Raw genomic sequence first — 22,812 nt, forward strand, 5'->3', positions numbered from 1 at the left:
AATGTTCATGTATGGCCTGCAACAGCACAGCCCCAGCCTCCTGCTCCTCCAGCAGCTCTGCCTTTCCAGGCTTCACTGTACAGTTCAGTTCCTGGATAAAGGATTCAGGACCACGAATGCAGAGTTCAGCAGTTGAGGGACCACACTGGTTTTGCCAATAAATAAGCATCACTCAAAAGACAAACCAGTTGTGATTGCACTTCTGTGTTTCAATGGCTCAGTCTGATCTGGTTTTGCTTGGGTCTTTAAATCGATGAAAGGCTGCTGGCACTTGTGATTAAGAGGTCAAGCACTGAATACAGAAGTTTTTAAATCTACTTTTCCCCCCCAAGTAGCACTCAGTGTCCTGAGTTATTCATAGCAGCAGGAGGCTGTGGGTGAACACTGCCCCATGGCCAGAAATGCAGGGAAAAGCCTCATTATCACCTATGCTGGAAGTAAATAAACCCAATGGGAGTTCACTTAATCCAAGCACATCTATTGCCTCTCAAATTCAATAATTGCCTTCCTTCCCTTCTTCAGAACTATCAATTCCTCTTTGGAAAGCCTAAAAAAAATTTAAACATTGTTTTTCGTGTGGTTTTTATTTTGCGTCTGTGTTTTGAGGAAAGGGAGCCTCTTTTGTTGTTACACAAAAAAAAAAAGAAGCAAGAAAGGTACTCCCTTGGACAGAGTCCGTTAAAAATCAGATTATTTCCACAGCATTCTCCTATTATTCACCTGCCAGTAAAATATGTACACTCATTGTCTCTCTCTGAATGCCTATTTTTATCTGACTGAGGCTATATGGTCATTTTTGTACTTATTACCGAGTTACTAAGTTTTTTTTTCTTTCTTCTTCTAAAGCATGTTTTTCTGTTCTCAAAAACTGGGCCACATGCCTCTGAGGAGAAAGTAGTGCATTATTTCATTCCCACCTTTTCTTCTTTTTTGGCATCTCTGAGGCCTGCTATGCCCAGAAGTGCTTCCACTCAAGCTGGACCATCAAATCAATTATCACAGCAGTCTGCTTCCTAAATATGAATGGCAATGAATGACAACAGGCAAGGCCAACTTTCAGCTTGGATTTGTCATTGGCAATGGAAATTTTTTTTGTTTTTTTCTATAGATGTTTGGTAGAGTGGCAATTTGACCAAACTCTTCCCCCTGCTGTCTGCAGCTGCATTCTGTGGGTCCCCACATGAAAAGCTTCCCCTTTGCTGCACCAAAGGCAGAAAAAAAAAGAGAGAAAATAAGACATAAGGAACTATTCTCACCATAAAAGTTCTCTTTCCTGCTTATCTTTTACTACAATCATTGCTGGCAATGAAAGAGAGGAAAAGCACAATGACAAACTGCTTCCATCCTTTGATGTTCCCAATTTCAAGGTGCAATTATTTTTAGTGCTGTTGCATCATTTCACAAGAGATCCCCACGTCCAGCAAAGTGTCAGGGCTTTGCAGCTGGAGTGAGCACGGCCCTGACAGCACTGAAAGATTAATTACTGTAGGAAAGGATTGTGGACAATACAGCACAATGCAAGCAAACACAGAAAATTAGAATAAACCAGGAAATCTTACCCTTACTCACATTTATAGCTTGGAATTCATGTTTTCCCTAATGAAAAATCATTTATTCTTTTGCTAAGAAGAGAAATAAATAAAAATACTAACTATAAAAATATTTATATCAATACTATATAAGTGCTAAATATTATATATTTAATATAAATACTAAATGTGATTCTAAAAAAATGTGATTCTAAAAAAATGTATTTCTAGAGCTCTCCTTCACTGACACTACTCATTCAAAAAACCTGCAAAGAATGAAATTTATATTAAAGCCCAGCTTAATTTTTGGAGAAGTGATTATATCCTCTGAAAGGGGATTTTAGCCAGGAACTGGGACACAAACCCAGAAACTTTGGGGTGAGAACACTGCAAAGGTTGCATTACTGCCAGTGCACATAATCCCAGTGGTCATAGAGGAAAGATTGTATTGCCTATTTTAGTAAAAACAATTTCAGCCAAGCAGGCAGCAATTTATTCCTTCCCTCACAGACACACACACACAAAATAACACAAAACCTCTTGGCTTTCATCCTTCTGAGAGGCTCTCTGAGCTGAGCGAGCTCTGTGCTGGCAGCAAGGGAGGGTTGATGGTTCCACCTAGTGGTACCCACAGGGCCCCAGGGCAGCACTGGGACAAACTGGGAACAGCTCCCAGGCCCACAGCTTCTGCTGACATCACTTCCACACACCACAGCCCTCGCTGCTTACAGGTCCATCAAATATTTAAGGGATAACCTTTCAGTTTGTACAAGACAGTTATTCACTTGCTGAACGTTAATTTTCATTATTTTTTCATTAATTTTCAGTGCGAACCAGAATCCAGACAGCGCCATTTTCTCCTTAAACCATAAGGGCTCTTCCCAGGAGCCCCTTCCAACTGATTCATTTGCTAAAATGACAGGACTTCCACAAAGAATGGTCAGAAAATTCTGTGTACAGGACGACATTTGTGGGTCCTTTTGTTGTTTGTCTCTTTTTTAAACAAGTGCTCTCATGTGTGGCCAAGAGCAAGTTCTTCCTGGGTCAGACTGCTCGGGCAGCTGAGAGCAAAAAGGGTTTTGCTGCTGGGGGCTTTGATGGTGCCTCAAAAAAGCTGCTTTTATCCAGTGTCCTGCTCACCCCCCAGCACAGCAACCTGGGCACCACCATCCTGTTCCACCGACTTTTATCTCCCCACCAACAGGGACAGGCTCCAGTAACTGATTGATTCAAACGCATCTTTCTGTGTGCCTGGAACCGCAGCAGAAGCAGCTCGTCACTTTCCTTCCAATAAAACAACATCCAGAGGTGCCACAGATTAGATAAATAAGGTTTGGGGGTTTTGGTTTGTCTGGTGAAGTGTGAACAACTCACTTGTGAAGACGTTTCTGAAATTATCTTTTGGAATTGTCTAATATCCTGAAAATGCAAAATGTTAAAAAACGCTTGCAGACTCTTATTTATAACAGAGCATTCCTAAATATAAAAAATATTTCAGATAAATATAAAGATATTTCAGGATATACAGGGCAAAGAGAAAGTTTACAGCAACCAAAACCCCAAAACACGGCGATGTGAGTTACAGCCACCATCTCCAAACCATTTCCTGCTGCATGGAGGAAGGAAAGGCAGGCTGGAAAGGTTTCCTTGGGTGCTCCCCACTTCCCATCTGGCAGTTGTGAATTCTGCTCCACGGGATAAATAACTAGTCAAGAGTGAAGAGCTGAGCTGAGCTGCTCTGCAGCACATCCCCAGGCCTGACTACCTGTCACATAATGTTGGGAGCAGGGTTATGTCTGGAAAGGTTGACAGAGCACAGATTTCTCTCTCCACATCAAACACTGTGTGTTTAGCTAAACTCAGTGAACTTTAACTAATTAGCCCATCATTACAGTAAATTCACATTGAGTAATTTTCAAGAGGCTAAAGCAAGAGCCCAGAGTATTTACAGGACTGATAGTAACAGTGAGCTATTGGGAGAGATTTCTTCTTACAAAAACACCAAATGGAACCTTCTCATGCCAATTGTTCGAGGGAAGCCCTTTCTAAAATAGACATTTAAAAAACCCCTAAAAATATGCAAATGGAGCAGAACTGATCACAGTGACAGACCCCGTGCCTGTTTGTGCATTTTGGGGCCATTTTGGTTCACCTTGGGTGCAGCCCTGGCCGGGCTCTTGTGCTGCCCAAGGCGCATCCATAGAGGAGATCCTTTGGATAAATTTAATTGTGGTCACTCAGGGGACAGGGCCAGCCTGACCACACGGACTCAGGAGAGACCAAAGGTTTTTATTCTTCTCTCTCCCTCGACAGAATTTCATCCTCCAGCTCAGTCTGAATGGAATTACAGAGCTCTGCAGACCTTGGACAGCACCTCCTGTCCAAGGATCCTATCCTGGATTAAGCCTTTTTCTGACCCAGAGATGGGTTTTAAAAGCTTTCATTCTATTTTCAGTTTTATGTGAAGGGTGAGATAATACAGATGTTGTAATGTAGATGCTATAATGTAGATGTCACAATTCACTCTCCCAAAAGAAAAACAACAACCATCTGTCCCTTTATAGTACATGAACCCACCACAGTATGAAAGATGTGTTGTCCCAATAAAATTAAGATAAAAAGTTTTTGATAGAAACCATATTAACACCTACCACTCTAAAGTTATCATAAAAAAGTCAGCCCATTTAAATAGATCAATAACCTCTTAAACAGAAAAAATGAAATACTCGCAAAAAATTAGTAAGTGAACAACTACAAAAAAGCCACATCAAACCTACAGATAGCCCCTAAATTTTCCCAGAAATTCATCTCCCACACCTCCCTGCAGTGAGGAGCAATTCCTCCAGAACAGGTTTTGTGTTGCACTTGCTTGGTCTGTGGATGCTCCATCCCTTCACTCCTGTCCTACCAGTGAGGGTTTGGCACAAATCTAATTCCAGCAAACTGCTAAACCTGCTTTATAAAGCTGCATCCACTCCTGAAATCCTCCTCCCTCAGTGCTACAGAACTTTCTGACTCTTTAACAACACATTGCAAGAGGTTTTCCTAAGAAGTTTAAGGACAGCTCAGAATTGATTCATATCTGTTCACTCAGAATTGATTCATATCTGCTCACTTAGATGATGGGCTGCTGCTCCCTTCAACCAAATCATGATTGTCTTCAGTGAAGAGAGATCTTTTGGAAACGTATATTCCTTAGTGATGGTGTCTCTATTATTACAACAGGAAGTAAATATTCAGAAGACTCCATAAACACAATTCCAGCTTCCTTCTGAGTGGTTATCCATTAGGAGAAAAAAAAAATGAAACTTCTAGTAAATCTCCCTTTAAGGTTTACACTCTGGTAAAGTAGATTTAAAAATAAAATAAGCTTTTGTCAAAAGCATCTTGTAATGAACAGATTTTACAAGGAAAGAAATTGCCAGTCATCTTTGCAATGTCTGACAGGGATGATAATGTATTTTTTGAGGAGTGAATCATCAGATCTAGGAGGTTTTTCTTGTTCTGGCTGGGGTTTTTTTTGATAGTTTTTTTTGGTGGTTCATCTTGTTTTGTGTCTTTTGTAAGGAAATAATTAATTTCCAAATTGTTGACTGAACACCTTGCTGGATTTTAATCAGCCCCCGGTGATGATGGAATTTGCTGCCGTTCTCAGACTCAAATTCTGCTCCATGAAGTCATAAGGAGCTTTTGGGTCCTCCCTCCATCCCATTCTGGTTTGGACATAATTTACAGAGCCTAAAGCCAGCTGAGCTGACAATGTAACCTGATCACAGCACAGAAAATGCTGTGGCCCTCCAAGCTGAATGATTTCTCCCTCTCCTGAGGGAATACTGGCAATAATGGCTTTTTTTCCTATTATGTTATTTTAGAAACTTGTTCCCTTTAAAATAAAAAAAAAATCATCCTCACAATGACTGAACATTTTGCCTATTTCAGTGTGGTATGTCTATTTTAATTTGTAATTTAAATTTGTAGGGGAAAATGCAGGAAGGCTGACATTCCACTCCAGTAATATATTCATGGAATTACAGACACATAGACAGCATTGTAAAATTTTATATACTCTCCTTATAATTATTTAAATAGAATCTTCTTCACCAACAGAAGAAATATCCAATGCAACAAGAAATGGAAGAAAAAAATACAGAAATCACTGAGAAAATGAGAAGTGAATATAATGGAGATCTAAGGAAGAACTCTAGTATCTCTGTTATTTTTAGAGCTCCATCTGGAAGGCACTATACAGTGTGTATATAGTTTTTAAATAACAATATTATGACATTATATACTTCCATGAGAGGGTAAAGGAGATGAGCTAATGCACACACTAATAGATATATTAGTGATAATGTTCTTATAAAATCTTATATCAAAGCCTATTATGTCACTTTCCCCTCCAAAAGAGAAATCAGCTGTGTAACATGCAGAGATCTTCTACTGAGAAGATCAACAAACCATATCAAAGGTTCACTTCTGCAGGGTGCTCTGAGCATGGCTAAATAAAACCAACTCTTTTAAGGCTGGTGTCTGGTTTTTACAGAATAAAGGCAATTCTGTGATTTGAAACTAGTTACTCTAAAATACAGGACTATCAGAATTATTATTAATGTACATCATCAATATCTCACACCTGGTTTTAGTCATCATTAAAAATAACTTCACCCTAATTGCAGCACCCTTTAAAATATAACAGCATTGAAAACTGAAACAACCTAGCAGTGCAAATGTCCTACAATTAAGCAGCATGGATAGTGCTCAGGATGTGAGAGCAATTTTGGAGCTCCATACATTACAAATGTACCAGCTCAGCTACATTATGCTGAGGCAATAATGTGCAATAATGAGATGAACCACCTGTGCTGCAGTTTCAGAAATGCAATGGTGATACTGACAGGAAATTGGGTTTGAAATGATGATTGACCAGGTCTCAATGATGCCTCAGGTTTTGCTTTTATATTTTTCTGATTCTGTGCTGCTTTAGTGTGTGGGTCTGGGCTCACATCAGGGCATGCTGAGCTCTCTGCACAGAGCAGGGAGACAAAACAATTCCTGCTCCAGCTGGGCACCAAGGACAAATGATCCAAATCTCAGCCCAGGAGCACAAACACCGTGGGCTGGAGAGAGAAAAACAAGCAGGGTGGGACTGCAGGGGCTAAAGCTGGAATGGGACAATGAGCTGCAAGGTGCAAATGGAGCAGAACTGATCCCAGTGACAGACCCCGTGCCCGCTCGTGCATTTTGGGGCCATTTTGGTTCATCTTGGGTGCAGCCCTGGCTGAGCTCTTGTGCTGCCCAAGGTGGATCCATGGAGGAGAGACTTTGAATAAATCCCTGCTTTATTCTGGAACTCTCCAGCCCCTGTTCCAGCTCAGCCTTCCCAGGGCAGCATCAGCAGCTGGAATCCCAGCCTGCCTGCAGCTCACAGTGCCTGCGCCCTGACAAAGTGCACTGCAGGCAAAGTCAGCCCTGCAGCCTTCTAAGCCCAATATATTATGAATAAATGACCAGAGATGCTTTGTAGAAAGATGCAAAAAAATCACAGATAAAGCCAGCCAACAACCTGCCAATACACAAATCAGCTCCCTGAAATGATCTTCGCCCAAATTCCTAGAAGCACAAAAGCAATCCAATTGAGGACGAGTTGATATCACAAAATCTATACCACAAAATTGGTAACATTTTGCACTTGTAATAAGCTATGAAGACCAAACTCTGTTTTTGGGTAGCACACCTCTGTGAGTACCATAACACCCGCAGGATTAAGCACAGAATTCAGGTTGCATTGTCCATCCCACACTTGGTGCCCTCCTCTGCAGAGCTGCTCCAAAAGCTCTGCTGGCCTCCACCTGTCCCTCTGCCACTGCACACCTGGGCTGCATCTTTAACTTATCCTCTTACAGAGAGATGAAACTAAAAACAGCAGGAAAATAAATTCATTTATTTTGAAATGAAAAATTGTGAACCTAAACCATCAGAAAAATAAATTCTCATGATTATGAAACTAAAAAATCAGGAAAATAAAATTATTTGAGGCAACTGCAATGCTGGCCTCTCACAGAATGACACAACTGCCTCAGATGGTATCTGTAATGCTCTGTAACTGAGCATTGTCATTTTGGTTTTTTTTTCTTATTTTCTCCCGCTGATGCCACAATAAAATGAGAAGTTTCATGGTTTTCTCTCTTACATCATAACCCACAGGGTAAATATTGCCTTTGCAGGAAGGAAACAAATGAAGTTCTTGCAGCTCAGATGACAGCCACAAGGAAGAACTCTGGGCCAGTGGCTCCGTGCTGAGGCTGGGGACTCAGTTCTACACCGTGTGCCCTGAACAGGATGGAACAGAAATCCTCCCTGCCTACAAAATAACCATTTGGACCTAATGTCACTTCAATTAATCCCCTCCCCAGTCATACACTGCAACAGTGATTTTCATCTCTTCCCTTTCCATTCATTATGTATATATATTAAAATATTAAAGCCAATGTGCTTTACCTCAGTAAACAGTACTGTGGGAGAAAATTTTTCAAATAGAAGTGTTTCACAATAATTGCATGATAACACTGTCAGCACTGACAAAGAAAATTCAAATGGCCAAATGCAAATTAAGTTAGCCTTGCATATCGTTCATTACTACTCATGTAGTTGGTAAATGAATGCATGAATATCCTTTCTCTGCATGTAAAAAAGTTCCTCTAACTTCAGCTACTGCATAAAGATGCAGCCAAAATTCAGCTATCAGTCTCTGGAAATGGAGGCCTTCCCATCTAGCAGGACATAGCTCATTAAAATAGAACAGTTTTCAGATTCAGTGTGAATTAAAAAATAAATAAATTCAGAATGGTGAGTGACTTCCAACTCGTACAAAATCCTTCTCTGCGACCTTGGCAGTCTCATCCTGGGTCACTCTTTTGATAAGCTGCTTGCTGGGAAGAATTCCTGGTTCTCAGAAAAGCTTTGTTTTGTGTCTAAAAATCTATTTCACAACACAGGACCTTCAAAAAGGCTTTTAGGAGGTTCAGAGGCAACTGAACCAGAGCAACTCTAAGAGAAAGGAGCTCCACAATAAACACTGTGAGTGACTGCAGAGCTGCTCTGGGTGCCTGCAGAGTCCTGCCACCAAACAGACACAAACAACTTTAAATGAATAAATATAAATAAATACAAATATGTATGGAAATGTAAAATGAAATCCAACACTCAATTTCAAGGTTTGGAGCAATTGGCACAAGCTCAGATGTTCTGTGGTAAAGCTGCAGATGAAGAATCCTCAGTGCTCCCATGGAACTCCCATCATCACTCATGGACTGTGGGTTTGTACTTCAAAAGGCACACAAATTTAGAATTTCCTATGTTTGGATCTTAGGGCAATTCAGTGAGTAAAGTAACACCAGTGCTGAGTTTTAAAAATGCTGAAACTTGAAAAATATTCTGAAACTTCACAGGGAGAACTTTTCCCACTGCACTGAGTGCACTCTGCAGCACACTAATAAAAGCAAGGGGTACAGAACTCTCCTTAGCCTGGGTAAGTAACTAAATGCTTTAGATGAAGAACAAACTGAGGTAATTAGTTACAATTACATAGCACAACAACTTTCTGAAGGACATTTAGCAGAATGTGCACGCGGCTTTGCCATTTGATGTCACGTTTTCATTTGTTCAGGAAAAACTCTTGTATTGGGAAATAAGAATACATTAAATGGCAAATAACAACTTAGAGAAAGCAGCACAAGAGATCCAAAGCCCAGAGCTCACAGTCCCATTCCTCTGTGTCTCTGGAGCTCCCCAAACATTTATAAACACTTGAAATGCTCTAGGTCAACACGTGAACAGTCCCTGCATACCAAGAACAGAAAATCGATTTTAAAGACAACAAATCAATCTCCAGCCCTTGCTTCAGAGAAGGGTAACACACCCACAGAGGTGAGAGCAATTATGCAAATGTACAGAATTCCTGAATTTCGGGAACAGTGGCCCTGAGGTGTTTCGGAGCCTCTTCACTCCTTGCCTGCTCCAGGGAATTTGGTGTCCACCTAAAAACCTGGAGCATCCAGTCTGAGCAGGCTGAAGCCCCTTTAGTTTCTTTTTTGTCCACTTCTCCTCCATCCTCCTTTAAGGAGAATTCCTCTGAAAACTCACAGAATTCAGGTTTGGGCTGCAAGGGACCTTAGAAATCATTTATTTCCAACCCCCTGTCATAGGCAGAGACACCTCCCCTGTCAAGTAAAATCTCCCCATCTCAAAGCTGCTCCTTTCATGCCAGGCCACAGGAAAAATGTATTATCTAACTACTCCTTTAATTACAAAAGCCAGAAGACAAAATGCAGACACAGTAAAAATAGATTATACCACAAATACCTATTTTTAAACAGCTTTGGGACTGTTTATGGAGCTCTCAGGACTCAGGTAACTTGCTGAGATTCAATTTGAATGGTGCCCATATTTATATTTAGAAATAAAAAGCAAACTTAAATCTACAATAGTGCCATGATAGCAAAACGAGTAAATTTATTATTGGTGACCTTGTTCAGCTCTTGCTATTACAGATGTGGGAATTTTGGAGCACTTGGATCTTGTGTGAGTCCCATTAGTGAACAGCACCTGACTGTAAGCAAAAATCCTCCACGACACAACTGCACAGCAAACATGCCTGTAAATACTCAGCTCCTAAAACCTAAAACGTTTGAAAAGATAGAGAAGTTTAAAATACAAACTGATTTTTAAACTCAGGACTAAATTTTTTATAGCTCATAATGGACATTTCCGAGTTGATAACAGGTATTTAATGTTAAGGATCTGTTCCTCTGAAAGACATTTTGTTGAGCACAAACTCAGCGCACCTCCCACCTCCTTGCATTTGAACATTCATGACATTCTCACCAATTCACGGATGCAAGCATATCAAAACCCAGCTTATTTAGACAACTGTCACATCCAGAATGACTGACAACACTTTTGGGAAAGCAGATTTGCTTTGACTGAAGGCTTTTATTTGAATGTGGCTCAGGTAAATGAGGACTGTGCACCCAGAAACCCAAACTAACCCTCCAGATTTTATTTAATACAAGCAGTGCAAAGGTAAAATTAGTTTAGCAAGGTGTAGATAAGCAGAAGTGAGTCTTTAAGCACAGTTTTATCTCCAAGCAGAAAACACAAAACTCCTAAAACAATAAACTTCTATTAGAATTCTGATGCAATGAAAAATATCCACGTACTTAAAAAAAACCATATTTTAAATTAAAATGTCTGAATGCCACATGAAAATTACCAAAAATCATTAAAAAATAGGAACAATATTACCACAACTCCTTTTTCTCTTGCAAAGGTTAAACAAGGAGTGGAAGCCTTTCAGATGCTCCCACCAAAAACACAAACCAGATGCTGAGAGAACCAGGGAGGTTCTGGGTCTCCTTTTCATTCTCAAGGTGTGCTCTTAGCATGGAAATAATGACAGGGCAGCAACTGATCTGATTTTGATGCAGGAATTAAAAACAAATCCAAAATGTGTGCTGAGAGAGCAGAGGAAATCCTCAAGAAACACACAGAGATCTAAAGCAGAACCTTCGTGCCTGTCCCTTGCAGCACTGCATCCCCAGCAGTGAGAGGCACAGGAAAAACTGCCCAGGGCATCAGGGAGCCTGCCAGAGTTTGCATATATGGGAGAGGAGGGCACTGGTTATTAACATTCCTAAAAGAAATTAAATTCCGTGCCAAAAAAAAAACCTTAGAAACTTAATAAAAAGAGCCTTAGCAGAATAGTTAGCTCTGTGCAGAAATTTGCTTAAGCTAATTTAGAGAAAAAAATTATTCCTGAATTGGTCTTCTTTTAATAATTTCATAGCCCAGGGCCAGGAAAAAGGGCAGGGATTATTGTGCAGCAGCAGGGCTGGATGCAGATTTTAATGGCTCCCTGTGATAAATGCCACCTAAAACTGCTCTTTATAATCCCAATATTGGCAAACTTGCAAAATGCAAGGGTATTTTTGGAAGAGGAACCAACATTTCTAGAAGCTGATTTCTAATTATTATTTTGTAGGCTCTCTAAGCAAAGCAATCCCCTGGAAGGACAATCTCTCTCCCTAAAATCTGTGGCTAGAAACAATGAAGTGGAGCACTGAGCTCAGGAGACAGAACCTCACAATGGTTTTGCACACTGAGAAATCTACAGCAGAAGGAACAGAAAAGAGCAGAGTGAAATGTAAAACTAGAGGAGGGGGGCAGGAATTTATTATTGTTACCTCCATGACCTCCTAACAAAACCATTTTTACTGGAAAAGTCTGGGGTTGTAATGCAACCCATTAAAGTGTAGCTTTTCATTTCCAGGCTTAGCAAACAAACATAATGCAGTGAAACATATTTGAAATGGGTTTTATTTTTCTGAACCTGTCTGTACATTTCACATTTTGATTTTTCCCCCTGCAGAAGTACTGCAATGTTGAGCAGTCCCTCTCTTCCCTTCTGCACCTCTTACCCAGTCTGAATCTGACTGGGAATTCATTTAAAAGGAATTATTTTAAAGGCATGACCATGTAAGCACAAATATTCTCCAAGGTACAGCTGCAACCCCTGTAAAAAAGGCAAACTGAAGAGGTGGAATGACACTCCTTGTTGTAAGCCTGTAGTAACTGCAGCTCCATTGTACAAATTAATTAATCCTTCCCAGGCCCAGCTCACCTAAAGCCACAGGGAACACACACAGGGGTTTTTTGGCTTGGTTTTTTTGGTGTTTTTTGGCAAAGTTGTGGGGTTTCAGCTAAACTGATCAAAAATCTAGAAGTGAAACTACAGTTTGTTCCCTCTGAGTTAAATTTCCTTCATGAAACCACTGGAAGCAAACACAACACGAGCTGAATTTGCACGATCTTCTGATTGCAGCCACTGTGAGGGTGTGAAACCTCTCTAGTTTTAATTTTCACCATGAGAAGATGCAAACAGAATAAGCAAGTTTGGAAAAAGACAGATCTAGAGCACATACATGAGAACTGTACAAAAATGAACCTGCTGCAGTGCTGAGTGGTTTTGGGGGCATTTCCTTCGGTTTTTTAGGGGTTTGGACAGGGTTTTTTGCCTTTCTGTAGGGGCCAACTGTTGCCAAGGAATTAGCAAAACTACAAACAGTAAACAAGCAGAAGTTGTTTTTTTCTCCTCGCTAAACTCCAACCACAACTGACACAGAAAAATGAGATCTGTGTCCAAACAGGCAGAAAACTTTTAATGGATTTTCCTCTCAGACCATAATGTGCAACCAAGACAAGTTCAAAACCAAAACTTTGCTGGACAATTCTAACTGTGGAAATAGCAACACCTTTATTAATTTTTCCCCATGAGTGTCCCAAACCCAAACTCCAGAGCAGTTCAGCTCTAACAATGCTCAGAAAACCCCTGCACTGTTTCCTGCCCACAAACAGAATTATTCCATTTGCCAATCACAACCACACAACCCAGCAAGCCCAGAAATCCCCCAAGCTCTTCTTTCCAGGCCTTTTATTTCCTTTTTTTCCCCCTTCCACTGAACCAGAGGAGGCACAGAATTAATTGTTTATCCCAATCTCACAGGATGGAGCTCTGCAGGACAGAGTGGCACCAAGGAGGGAACTGTCACTGCTCCTTTTTTGAAGGAGAGATGTGGAAGGTTGTAAATGGTAAATGGTTCCAGGATTTTCATGCTGTAGTTCACTGCTCAGAAATGTCACAGCCACATTTTGAGGCTCCTTTTGGTGTGTAGACAAGTTACTCACAAAATGTCACGTACGTTTCTAAACCACATGAGGAAATTTACATGAACGTTTCAATGAGATATTTAACTGGTACTAACATTTATTGCATCCTAGTCTCAACTCTTAGCTACCCCTGAAAATTTTACTTTATGGCCTTTTCTCTTACAGAACACTTACATTTGGCCAGAGTTTGGAACTGGAGGACCCACTGCTTTTCTCACAGCAAGTTCCCCAAAGTCAATCAGCTCCTTCCATTTAAAAGCCAGGCCTCACTGGAATATCACCTGACTCAATGAAATTCCAAACACAGAAGTCAAAGTAACTACATAAAAAAGAAGATCAGCCAAAGAGATTTTTAATTAGCTCTGTCCCCTATTTTTGCTGAGGAATCCCTGGTTTTGCCCCAGGTTCAATCATCTTCTGTTTTCTCAGCTGCAGCAGATTTTGTGCATTCTCCTCGGGTCCCTGGGAAGCTTTGCTTTGTCACCACTTGGTGACAAATGTCTCCTCAAGGCACAATACAGGGAAACCATCTCTCAAAATGATACTTCTCAAGATAGGGGAAAAAACCAAACTTTGATCGAGGATTTCTTTCACATCTGATCTGAGAGCAGAAACAAGCCCTGAATTAAGAATGATCCTGGAAATGTAGCAGAATTGACTTCAGAGTATGAGCAAATCAAGTCACTTATTTGGGTTTTTTTCATAAGATCTTGCATATGGCAAATTAAAAATAATTATGTGCTACCTTTGCTACTAAAGAGAGTAAAAGAATTTGCCTTTGCTCTTCTGTTCCTCTAAAAAAAAACCATCAGCCAACATGAACCTAACCCCAGCTCACTGAGGATCAGGTGGATTAACATGGCTTATTTATGACCCTCTTTTGCCAAACATATCCAAACCAAGCTTTTGATTTTATGTCAAATAGCTTCAACTGTAGCTTTTTAAGACTGTATTTTTTACTAGAAGACGTGTTTGAAATGAAAAATTGCAAAACACAGTTACCATGAGCTTGGATGAAAAGTGAAAGCAGAGTAAATGCATTTCACAAAGTGTGTGCATCTGGAATATCATAAGCAGAGAAGTGAACGAAGGAAATGCTGTCACTGATTCTCAAATTGTCTCAAAATCACCCTTGCAGGAAGAAGCAATTGCTCAGTAAAGTGGACAGAGTTGAGTCCAATACCATTGTCTTTCTCAGGAAAACGAAGCTATCTTAATGTATTTTTACTTTGAAGTAAATATGGATATTTATTTAAATATAATACACTACTATCTTAATGTATTTTTACTTTGAAGTAAATATAGATATTTATTTAAATATAATACACTACTATCTTAATGTATTTTTACTTTGAAGACTCCAAATGCTGGAAGCTCCTACCAGAGCAGAACACACCCAAGAGCAGTGCTTGGAAATGATGACCAGCTGAACACTCAAATCTTATTTGTTGAGGAGCTAACACTCCTCATGGCACCACCTACAATGAATTAATTACACTTACAGCTGTAAGAATGAAGCACACTCAGTGCAGGGATGTTTAAATGCCATTTCAAACACCACAGGAGCCCTTGGAGCACACACAAGCTAGAGCCTGAGCTGCAGGTTAAAAATCTGTGATGTGCTGGGCTTTCACAGGAGCTCACTGCCCAACAGCAGCACAGGGAAAACTGCAGGCAAGTCTTTGCCAAGCAGCTTCAGATGGCTGTGTTTGTAGCCCAGCTGAAGGTGCTCAGTTTGTAGCCCAGAGTTTGCAGGATTTCCCTTACCTTGCGCTCGCGGCGTTCGTTTCCTGCGGTCCCTGAAAGCTGCTCCCGACTGCAGGGCCTCCAGCAGACTGTCCATCACCCCTGTCTCATCACCCTCTGCAAGCAGGAAAACAAAATTCCATCAGTACAGCTGCAAGCAGATTTAGAAGGAAATAGAAGTCCAAGAGTGTCGCTATAGGACACGGAAGAACACAAGCGCACAGCGCCGTTCTCAAGGTGAAGAAAGAGGGAAGTTTATTTTCTGACTCCAACATTTATAGTTTTCCAAGAGTGGCAGTGGATTGGAGGGTGACAGTGCCACCTCTCCAATGACACTGGACAGACCAACAGCCCAACTCTCACCTCCTCCATAAAGGAATGCAAAACAATGAGTTATTTACAGCAAGTGTGTGAGAAAGTTCGCCACAAGAACATCAACATCAGAAGGCTTAGAAAATCTTAAAAAACCAGGGTGACACAAGAGTTGTCCTGTTTCCATAATGCTGCCGAAGAAGAGGCAGGCACATCTCGGAGCAAGGCTGCTGGCACATCTCAGGGCAGGTGGCACTGTGTGCTGTGGGTGATGCCCACCGGGCAAAGGTGATGCCAACCCTACTGTTCTTTCAGCAAGAAAGTTCCATCAGCACAACTGCAAGCAGATTTAGAAGGAAACAGAAGTCCAGAGTCCCATTTCCATAATGCTGCCAAACAAGAGGCAGGCATACCTCAGAGCAACGCTGCTGGGCAGGGGACACTGTCTGCTGTGGGTGATGCCCACCAGGCAAAGGTGATGCCAACCCTTCTTTCAGCTTGGAGATGTCACCCTGTGCATTACTGATGCCATCCTCAGCATGCAGATAGGCTGCTGAGTGATGGCTGCCTCACTGCTGGGATAGCTGGAGGCTTTTCTGAAGTGCAACCAGGTCAGTTTAATCAATGCATCCGATGGCACTGAGCAGCAGACAGTTCAATATCGCAGCACACAGAAAATATTTTATATGATGCCTCCCGACTTCATGACTCACTAGATCTTTGGAAAAATCATCTATACAATCAATAGCATGGATGGTCTTCAGGTGACATAAGGAGAATGAAGAGGGGATAATCATGCAGTGGAAGTCAATAGTGTAACACTTCCTAACAACTGAATTTTACTTCTTCTCCATTTTTTATTTTGCTTTTTTCATATCCAAGCTCACTTGCAGCCCTTAAATTGCTGGACTTTATGGTGCATTATGGAAATCTGGGTGGAAAAATTACTTCTTTTTATATATTTGAGTCTTTACATTCCTTTGCATTTCAGTCTGTTAATAACAGTTGACAGCAGCATTCAGCAGCATGAGAAATAGAGGTCAAAGAACTGAAAGGTTACAAAACTACTGATGAATGCCTCTCTCTGTTCCCACATCTGTGTTATACCCCAAAACTAAAATATAGGTTAGTCTCAGCAGGTAGGTGGACATTTCATCCACATCTCTCAGACTCCAAACTCATACAAATTTCCCCATCTGGGAAGATCATTGCTTTAAGCAAAAAAATTACATTATGGTAAAAACCTTCTGACTCACACCAGGTGTGGGAGGTTAGATGCACATTCAGGCTCCCAAATGCTCAAGTTTAAAAGCATTCTATTAATGAATAAACTGTTCTGTCCTTGTTCTCTGTTACATTCAGATTTATTAGACTCCATCCACACCTGATGTAAGAGCACACCTAGAACAGAGCCTGGTTCAAATTTCTACAAGCTGATCATTAGAATAACTACTGGATACCTTTAAATTATACATCCACCTAAATGCAGCCATTCTGCACACACTACACAACACAGCCAGGGTAGGAGCAAAGGGAGCAGAGCAAGTGCAGGAACCAGCACAAGACTCTGAAATACCAGTTTTAATTACATTCCACCTAAAAGCCTTAAACAACTGAGCTCCTGCAAAACAAATAAGCAAATTAGCTTTTCTCAATTCCCACTCACATCCAAAGCCAGAATTTTCTCTAAACTGTACAGCATAATTGTTTTTCTTTGTGCTTCTTATCCTACCCATGCTTATTCATTGATTTGCTGTTGGCTCTGTATTAAATTTACCTTCAAAATCAAAGGTCTGTGAATACACTTTGTCCAAATTAATACACATCAAGTTGGTCTGAAACACTTAATGGCAGTGACTGCACACCCAGAACTAGTTAATATCTAGAATATTTAATGTGTAGAAAAATTACAATATTCTTCGATCTTCATTAAAAGTAAGAGTTGGCAGAGTTTATTAAAAAAGACAAAAACCCTTCAATACTTCATGAATGTTTATGCAGCCTTCCATTTTTTGCTGAGTGAGCTGCTCTACCTGCTAATTACTGCCACTGCCAAAAGCCAGCCTGGCTTTGGGATGCCAGAATATACAACATGAAACACATTACTGAGGAAGCTGTAGGACAGAGTGATGAGATCTTTAACTCCTCAAAGTAAAATTCATGCAAGGTCTGATCTCAGCAGCGCATCTTAATCAAAGATTTCAGGTGGTTAAGTGGGAACTGGACAAAGAACTGCATTTTCAGGGAGCCCTGATTAAAACTGATAAGTAAAATTCAACAGAAATTTCAGTCTTTTCCTGCAGTTCTTGCTGCAGTTCTTCACACAGGACCTGCAACCTCCTCCGTTTGTCATTTCTATACCACCCACAGCAATTTATAGACACAAATAAAAAACAAAGACAGAAATTGCCAGAAGTTTGAAAACTAAAAACTTATTTCGAACATTTCTGTCAGCAGAAATAAAACACATAATTATTATTTGTCTTTTAGATGTCTTTCATTGTACACAAGGACAGGAGTTTCATCTGGAACAAGTAATTTTCTTCCTCATTGTTTCTGCTCCAAGTTGGCCCCAAGCATTTAAAAAAGAGAGAATGTGTGGAGACATGCAAAAAAAAATTGGTAATTTCTTTGATTTGCCTTAGCAAAGGGCCAGATTCTCTCCAGGTGTTAAAGAGACTGCAAAAGGATTCTCAGTGATGATCTGAAGTGTTAAGATCCATTTGTTTGGATTTGGGTTTGACACCAATTCTGTTCCCTCTCCTCTGGAGCCACAGAATCAGGTGTGTTTTTGGGCGTTTCAGAAATGCTCGTGCTCCTGCAGGGCCCAGGCCTTACACCAGTGCTGCTCAGCAGATTTGGGCCACTTTTAATGTAATAATAAAGACAAATAACTTTCTTCTTCCATAGAACAACATTATTGCTCCTTGCGCTGCTGAAGAGACCCGACATACAGAAGCTTTGGAATAACTGAATTAATGTGTGTAACTTCACAGGCCAGCCAGGAGCTCTTCAACAGGGAATGCCCAAGAGCTCCAATCTGCAGAGGTGACCAAAGAAACAGCAACAAAACCCAGGATCCTGTGGTTCCAGGAGCAGTGGGGCACCAGCCTGATTACAGCATCGACAGGAGAGAAACCAGCACTGGAACAGCCTTTGATGTAACCAGGGGTGCATTCCAACACACAGTGCCTCAGGCAGCACAATTCCTTCAGCCACTGGAAGGACGCAGGACCAGCTCCTCCTGTGCTCTGGGAGCTGGGCAGTGCCAGCAGAGCAAAGAGAAAAACCCAAAACCCTCCAGGGGCTGGGAGCTCTGAGTGCAGCCTGGCCCCAGGGCTGGCACTGCCAGCCCCCGAACCCAGCCTGGCCCCTGCTGGGCTTTGTCAGGCAGAAATACTGACCCAAAGGGTTCTGATGGAAGCTGAGGGGGATGTTTCAGCAGGTGCCAGCTGCTGGGATAACTGGGGGCTGCAGAATCTCCCCCAGAGCTCAGCCCGTGGTCCAGCTCCAGTGGATCTGCTTCCCTCAGCTCAGAGCCACAGCTGGGAAGGTGCTGCTGCTCCTGGGGGTACTGCTGCCCTCCCTTCTTAAACAGCAATCAGTGCCTTCAGTAATCAGTCTGCTCTGATTGCTACAGGACTTACCTGTACATATTTACAAACATATTGTGCTGGCACGTTTTTATTTTCTGGTATTTTCCAAACGCGCTTGCAAAATATCTTGTACTCGTTATTATAAATATACAGACTGCAAACTGATCTAAGTTAATAAGAAGTGTAGATATTGCACAGCCATTTGGGCAAAGGTTTACAGGAATTTTACAGGAATTTTTTCATAAATTTAGGTCCTTACTGAAAGAGTCCAGTCAAATATCTCATTAGGTAACACATGCTGCCTCCTGCTGCTCCAAAGGGTTTTAAAATTGTGCTGCTATTCACATCTTGCACTATCCTGTTTTGCTTTGAACTTTTATGCACTTTTCAAAGTCTAATGGGTGTCCTGTAGAAACTTTTAAACAAGACTTTTTATTCATAACCAGCACCAGAATTTTTAATTGCAATATATTCACTTAAAAAGGTCAGCTCTCAATGTCTTTGGGAAAGCGTGTTTTTGTGTTCTCCCCATATATTTGCATTTTATTCATTTGCTAAATTCATTTTGCATGCATAATAAATATCTCCAGGAAGCAGTCCTGCTCTGCAGCTTGCAGCAGAGTGGTGTCTCGTGCCTCTTATTTACTTTTTAATTAGAGGAGAACAAGTTAGGACAGTGTGACTGAGAAGTGAACCCCCAGCTCATGTCAGTTTACAAAACAAGGCAAAGCCTTGCTTACACACCAATTAAGAATATTGTTGATGATAACCTGACCTCAGGCTTAAATAAATTAATAGAAGAAGAAGAAAAAAAAACCTGCTTTTTTGTACAGGCAGGCTATTGAAAACAATGTTTGAAATGCACATTTTTTAATTTTTTGGGAGAAAATGTCCCAATGGTCAAGGTCTGCTGTGGCCACACTGAGATGCCCCCACACAGCCCCTGGAGCCTCGTCCTGCAAGGACCACACCTCAAACAGGCTGCAATGTGAATTATCTGGAGAAATGGGAAGGGATTGCCTCTGTGTGGGAAAGAAAAGATTGTGCAGCTCACCAAAAAAAAACCTCACCCCAACAAATCCCATGTGATAGCTCAGTAATTACACCTGTAAATAAAGTTCTGTGCAGTTCCAAGGCTGCATTTAAGGTACAGTACTGAGGCACTTTTAATTTCTGTGATGAGCAGATATGTAAGGCAGAACAAATTGTCAATGCTCTTACCATTGTTAATAATTTCCTTTTAAAAGTTCCTTACTATTGAACAACTCTAACATCTTAGGGAAAAAAGGAGTTTTGGGAACACATTTTGAGGAGAGTTCTTACACGTTCCTGATGACTTTTTACTTTCTTTTTTTTAATACTGATGATGGATTTGACTGGGATAGATTTAATTTTCCTCACAGCAGCTGGTGGGGGCTGTGTTTTGGAATTGGAAGCTGTTGATAATTCAGGGGTTTTTTTCTTATCACTGAGCAGCCCTTACACTGAGCTAAGGGTGATTCTGCTCCCCATCCCACCCTGATTCCTGAACCAGCCTTAAAGTAAGGCTGAGCAATAATTATTTCTGAAATGCTTTTTAACATTGTAAATTCTACAAAATATCAACTGTTTTACAGCAGTTACATCGAGATAAACAAAATTAAGGCTACTTTCAACATTAATAACAGTACCTACTTTTTGAAACACAAATAATTTCTCTAAGGAAAAGCTGAATTTGCATAGAAAACTCCCTGAAGTTACTACTTGTTACTGCTCAGTAAACAGTCCCCAAGAAACCTACTTTTAAGAGAAAAGAATCCCATTTCTCTTTCTTCCCTGCAATTATCCCAATCACAGATTTGTCAGTCTAATAATTTTTCCCCCCAATAAACTAAATCAGAAAGTACCATATGGGCCATCTTCATTATCAAAACCAAAATTTTCCAGAGCAGAACATTTAAAGGTGAGATTAAATTTCAAGCTGTAATTTCTTTCTAACTTCCTGCCCATGCTCACATCCATTTGAATTTCTCCTCAGCTGTTTCTGACCCATTTAGCAGCAGTTCAGTAACTCTGACACTCCCCCCATTCTCCAGACCCCTTTAAACTCTGCACAAACAGCTCTTACAAAGTTTTTTAGCAATTCCTGCAGAACTGCTTTGAAGAGGAAAACTCAAACCTGTAGATGCTCGCCTTGAAGCATAATGCAAAGCTCAGTCTGGTTTTTGTTCTGTGAATACCAGGTTTCAGGAGGTGTGCAGCATATTCAAACAGACCATCAATGTCAATATGAAAAATAATGACTTCCCAAAGGAATTTCAACATTTGCCTCATTGACATCCAGCACCACAAACTAATAATCTTTAAAATGTAAATAAGAGCCAAGATTTACCACTTCAGGTACCCCAGCCAATCACCAGCAAATAGAGAAATCCAAAAAGACATTTACAAAATAACATGTAACTCGTAATAAGCTTAGTATGGATTTCTGTTTATGCTAAAGGACGTGGAAGGAAGACAAACCAACCACAAAAGCACAGAATCATCAGAAAACTGCAGCAAAAGCAAGCCCTGGAATGATATCCTGCCCCAGTGAAATCAAACACCAGCTCAAGGAAACAGAACACAACAGTCTGAATGAAAACCCCATGAAATCTTCTAAGGGGGCACTTGGAAAGGGAAAGCAGGAATATCCATCAACCTCCAGCACAGAACTGCACTGGCATTACCTTCATTGGCATTAGGGAGAATGGTAATATGGCTTCAAAACAATTAATTCAGCCCTAATTGGGACTGAGAAAGCTCATTCTATCTTTTATCCGAATGCTGGTAGTTAAAAGGTGATTTTAATTGCCATGGCAATCAGATATAATGAAGAGCAAAACTGTTTCTGATTAAATAACATTTGCATCAGAATTGCAGCCAGACACTCTGCAGCTCCCAGGAAGCTGAATTCTCCAATTCTGCTCTCTCTCTCCAGGCATGCACACAGAGGCAATGCTGCAGGAATTCTGCAGATGTTGAATCAGATGGGAGTCATGAAAGGCTTCTCCTCCCAATTCATCTCCCATAAGGAGAAGGAATTGTTCATGATTTGAGCTGCCAAACTCCAGATCTGCAGGTGTGTGCATAAGGCACAAATATTTCTGTGCCTCCAAACCTCACCTGGAAACCTGGGCTTTTCAGGTGCTAACCATCTTGGTAACTTTTTGAAATATTCATTTTTATGGGCTTTTTTTTAGTTTTTTGCATAAATCTTTAAATATTTTGGAATGTTCAGCAGGTTTTTTTATCAGTTTACATGTAGTGTTTATGTGGCAGCTCAGTTACACAAAGCACAAACCACCAAACTGAGTAAAGTGGTCTTCAAAACACTGCCAAAGTCTGAGTTACTTCATCACTAGGAAATATTTAGAACAATTCTTGATTCTGGCCACACTGTGCTTTTCTACAGTTACACCAGGAAACAGATATTAATTTTCAGTTAATTAATTATCATTAACCTAATCTGTGACCACACAAAAAGTGGTCACTGAATAGTCAGAAAACAGGAAAAAAATCATTTTTATAGAACTGCACAAGAAGCTGTCAAAAAGAGAAGCCAATTGCTGTGACTTCAAAGGCTACAGCTCTGAGTCAAATTTGACTCTGGGAGATGCAGAGCAAGAGCTGAGAGAGGGTGAGGTTAAAATGAGCCTTTGGGTGAAAATCACCTTGTCCAAGTGACAGCTTGAGAGGACATCTGCCTCCTTCCTCTAAGCCTGCTGTGTCACATTCACTTAGACAAATTTACAAACTGTTTATATAAGCAGCAATGAGCACACAGAAGTAGCTGCATCAAGAAAAAATTAGTTATTTGGCAAAAATAGTCAATTGAATATCAATGTCATGGAATCCACTGGGGATGGAGGTTTAGCCTTCCTCCC

The 22,812-nt window shown here is 40.7% G+C and overlaps 1 protein-coding gene across 4 annotated transcripts in view; it reads right to left on the reverse strand.

The window, feature by feature from the left end:
• The window catches only part of DIAPH2 (diaphanous related formin 2), a 168,468-nt gene that overhangs the window by 35,773 nt on the left and 109,883 nt on the right, over nucleotides 1-22,812 (reverse strand). For all 4 annotated transcript variants that reach the window (XM_030967679.1, XM_030967681.1, XM_030967680.1 and 1 more), the window contains one exon: nucleotides 15,021-15,116. In XM_030967679.1, coding sequence (XP_030823539.1) covers nucleotides 15,021-15,116 — 96 coding nt within the window. The remainder of the gene's footprint in view (nucleotides 1-15,020; nucleotides 15,117-22,812) is intronic.

The sequence above is a fragment of the Camarhynchus parvulus genome, chromosome 4A (genome assembly GCF_901933205.1).
Source record: "Camarhynchus parvulus chromosome 4A, STF_HiC, whole genome shotgun sequence".
Taxonomy (NCBI): Eukaryota; Metazoa; Chordata; class Aves; order Passeriformes; family Thraupidae; genus Camarhynchus; species Camarhynchus parvulus.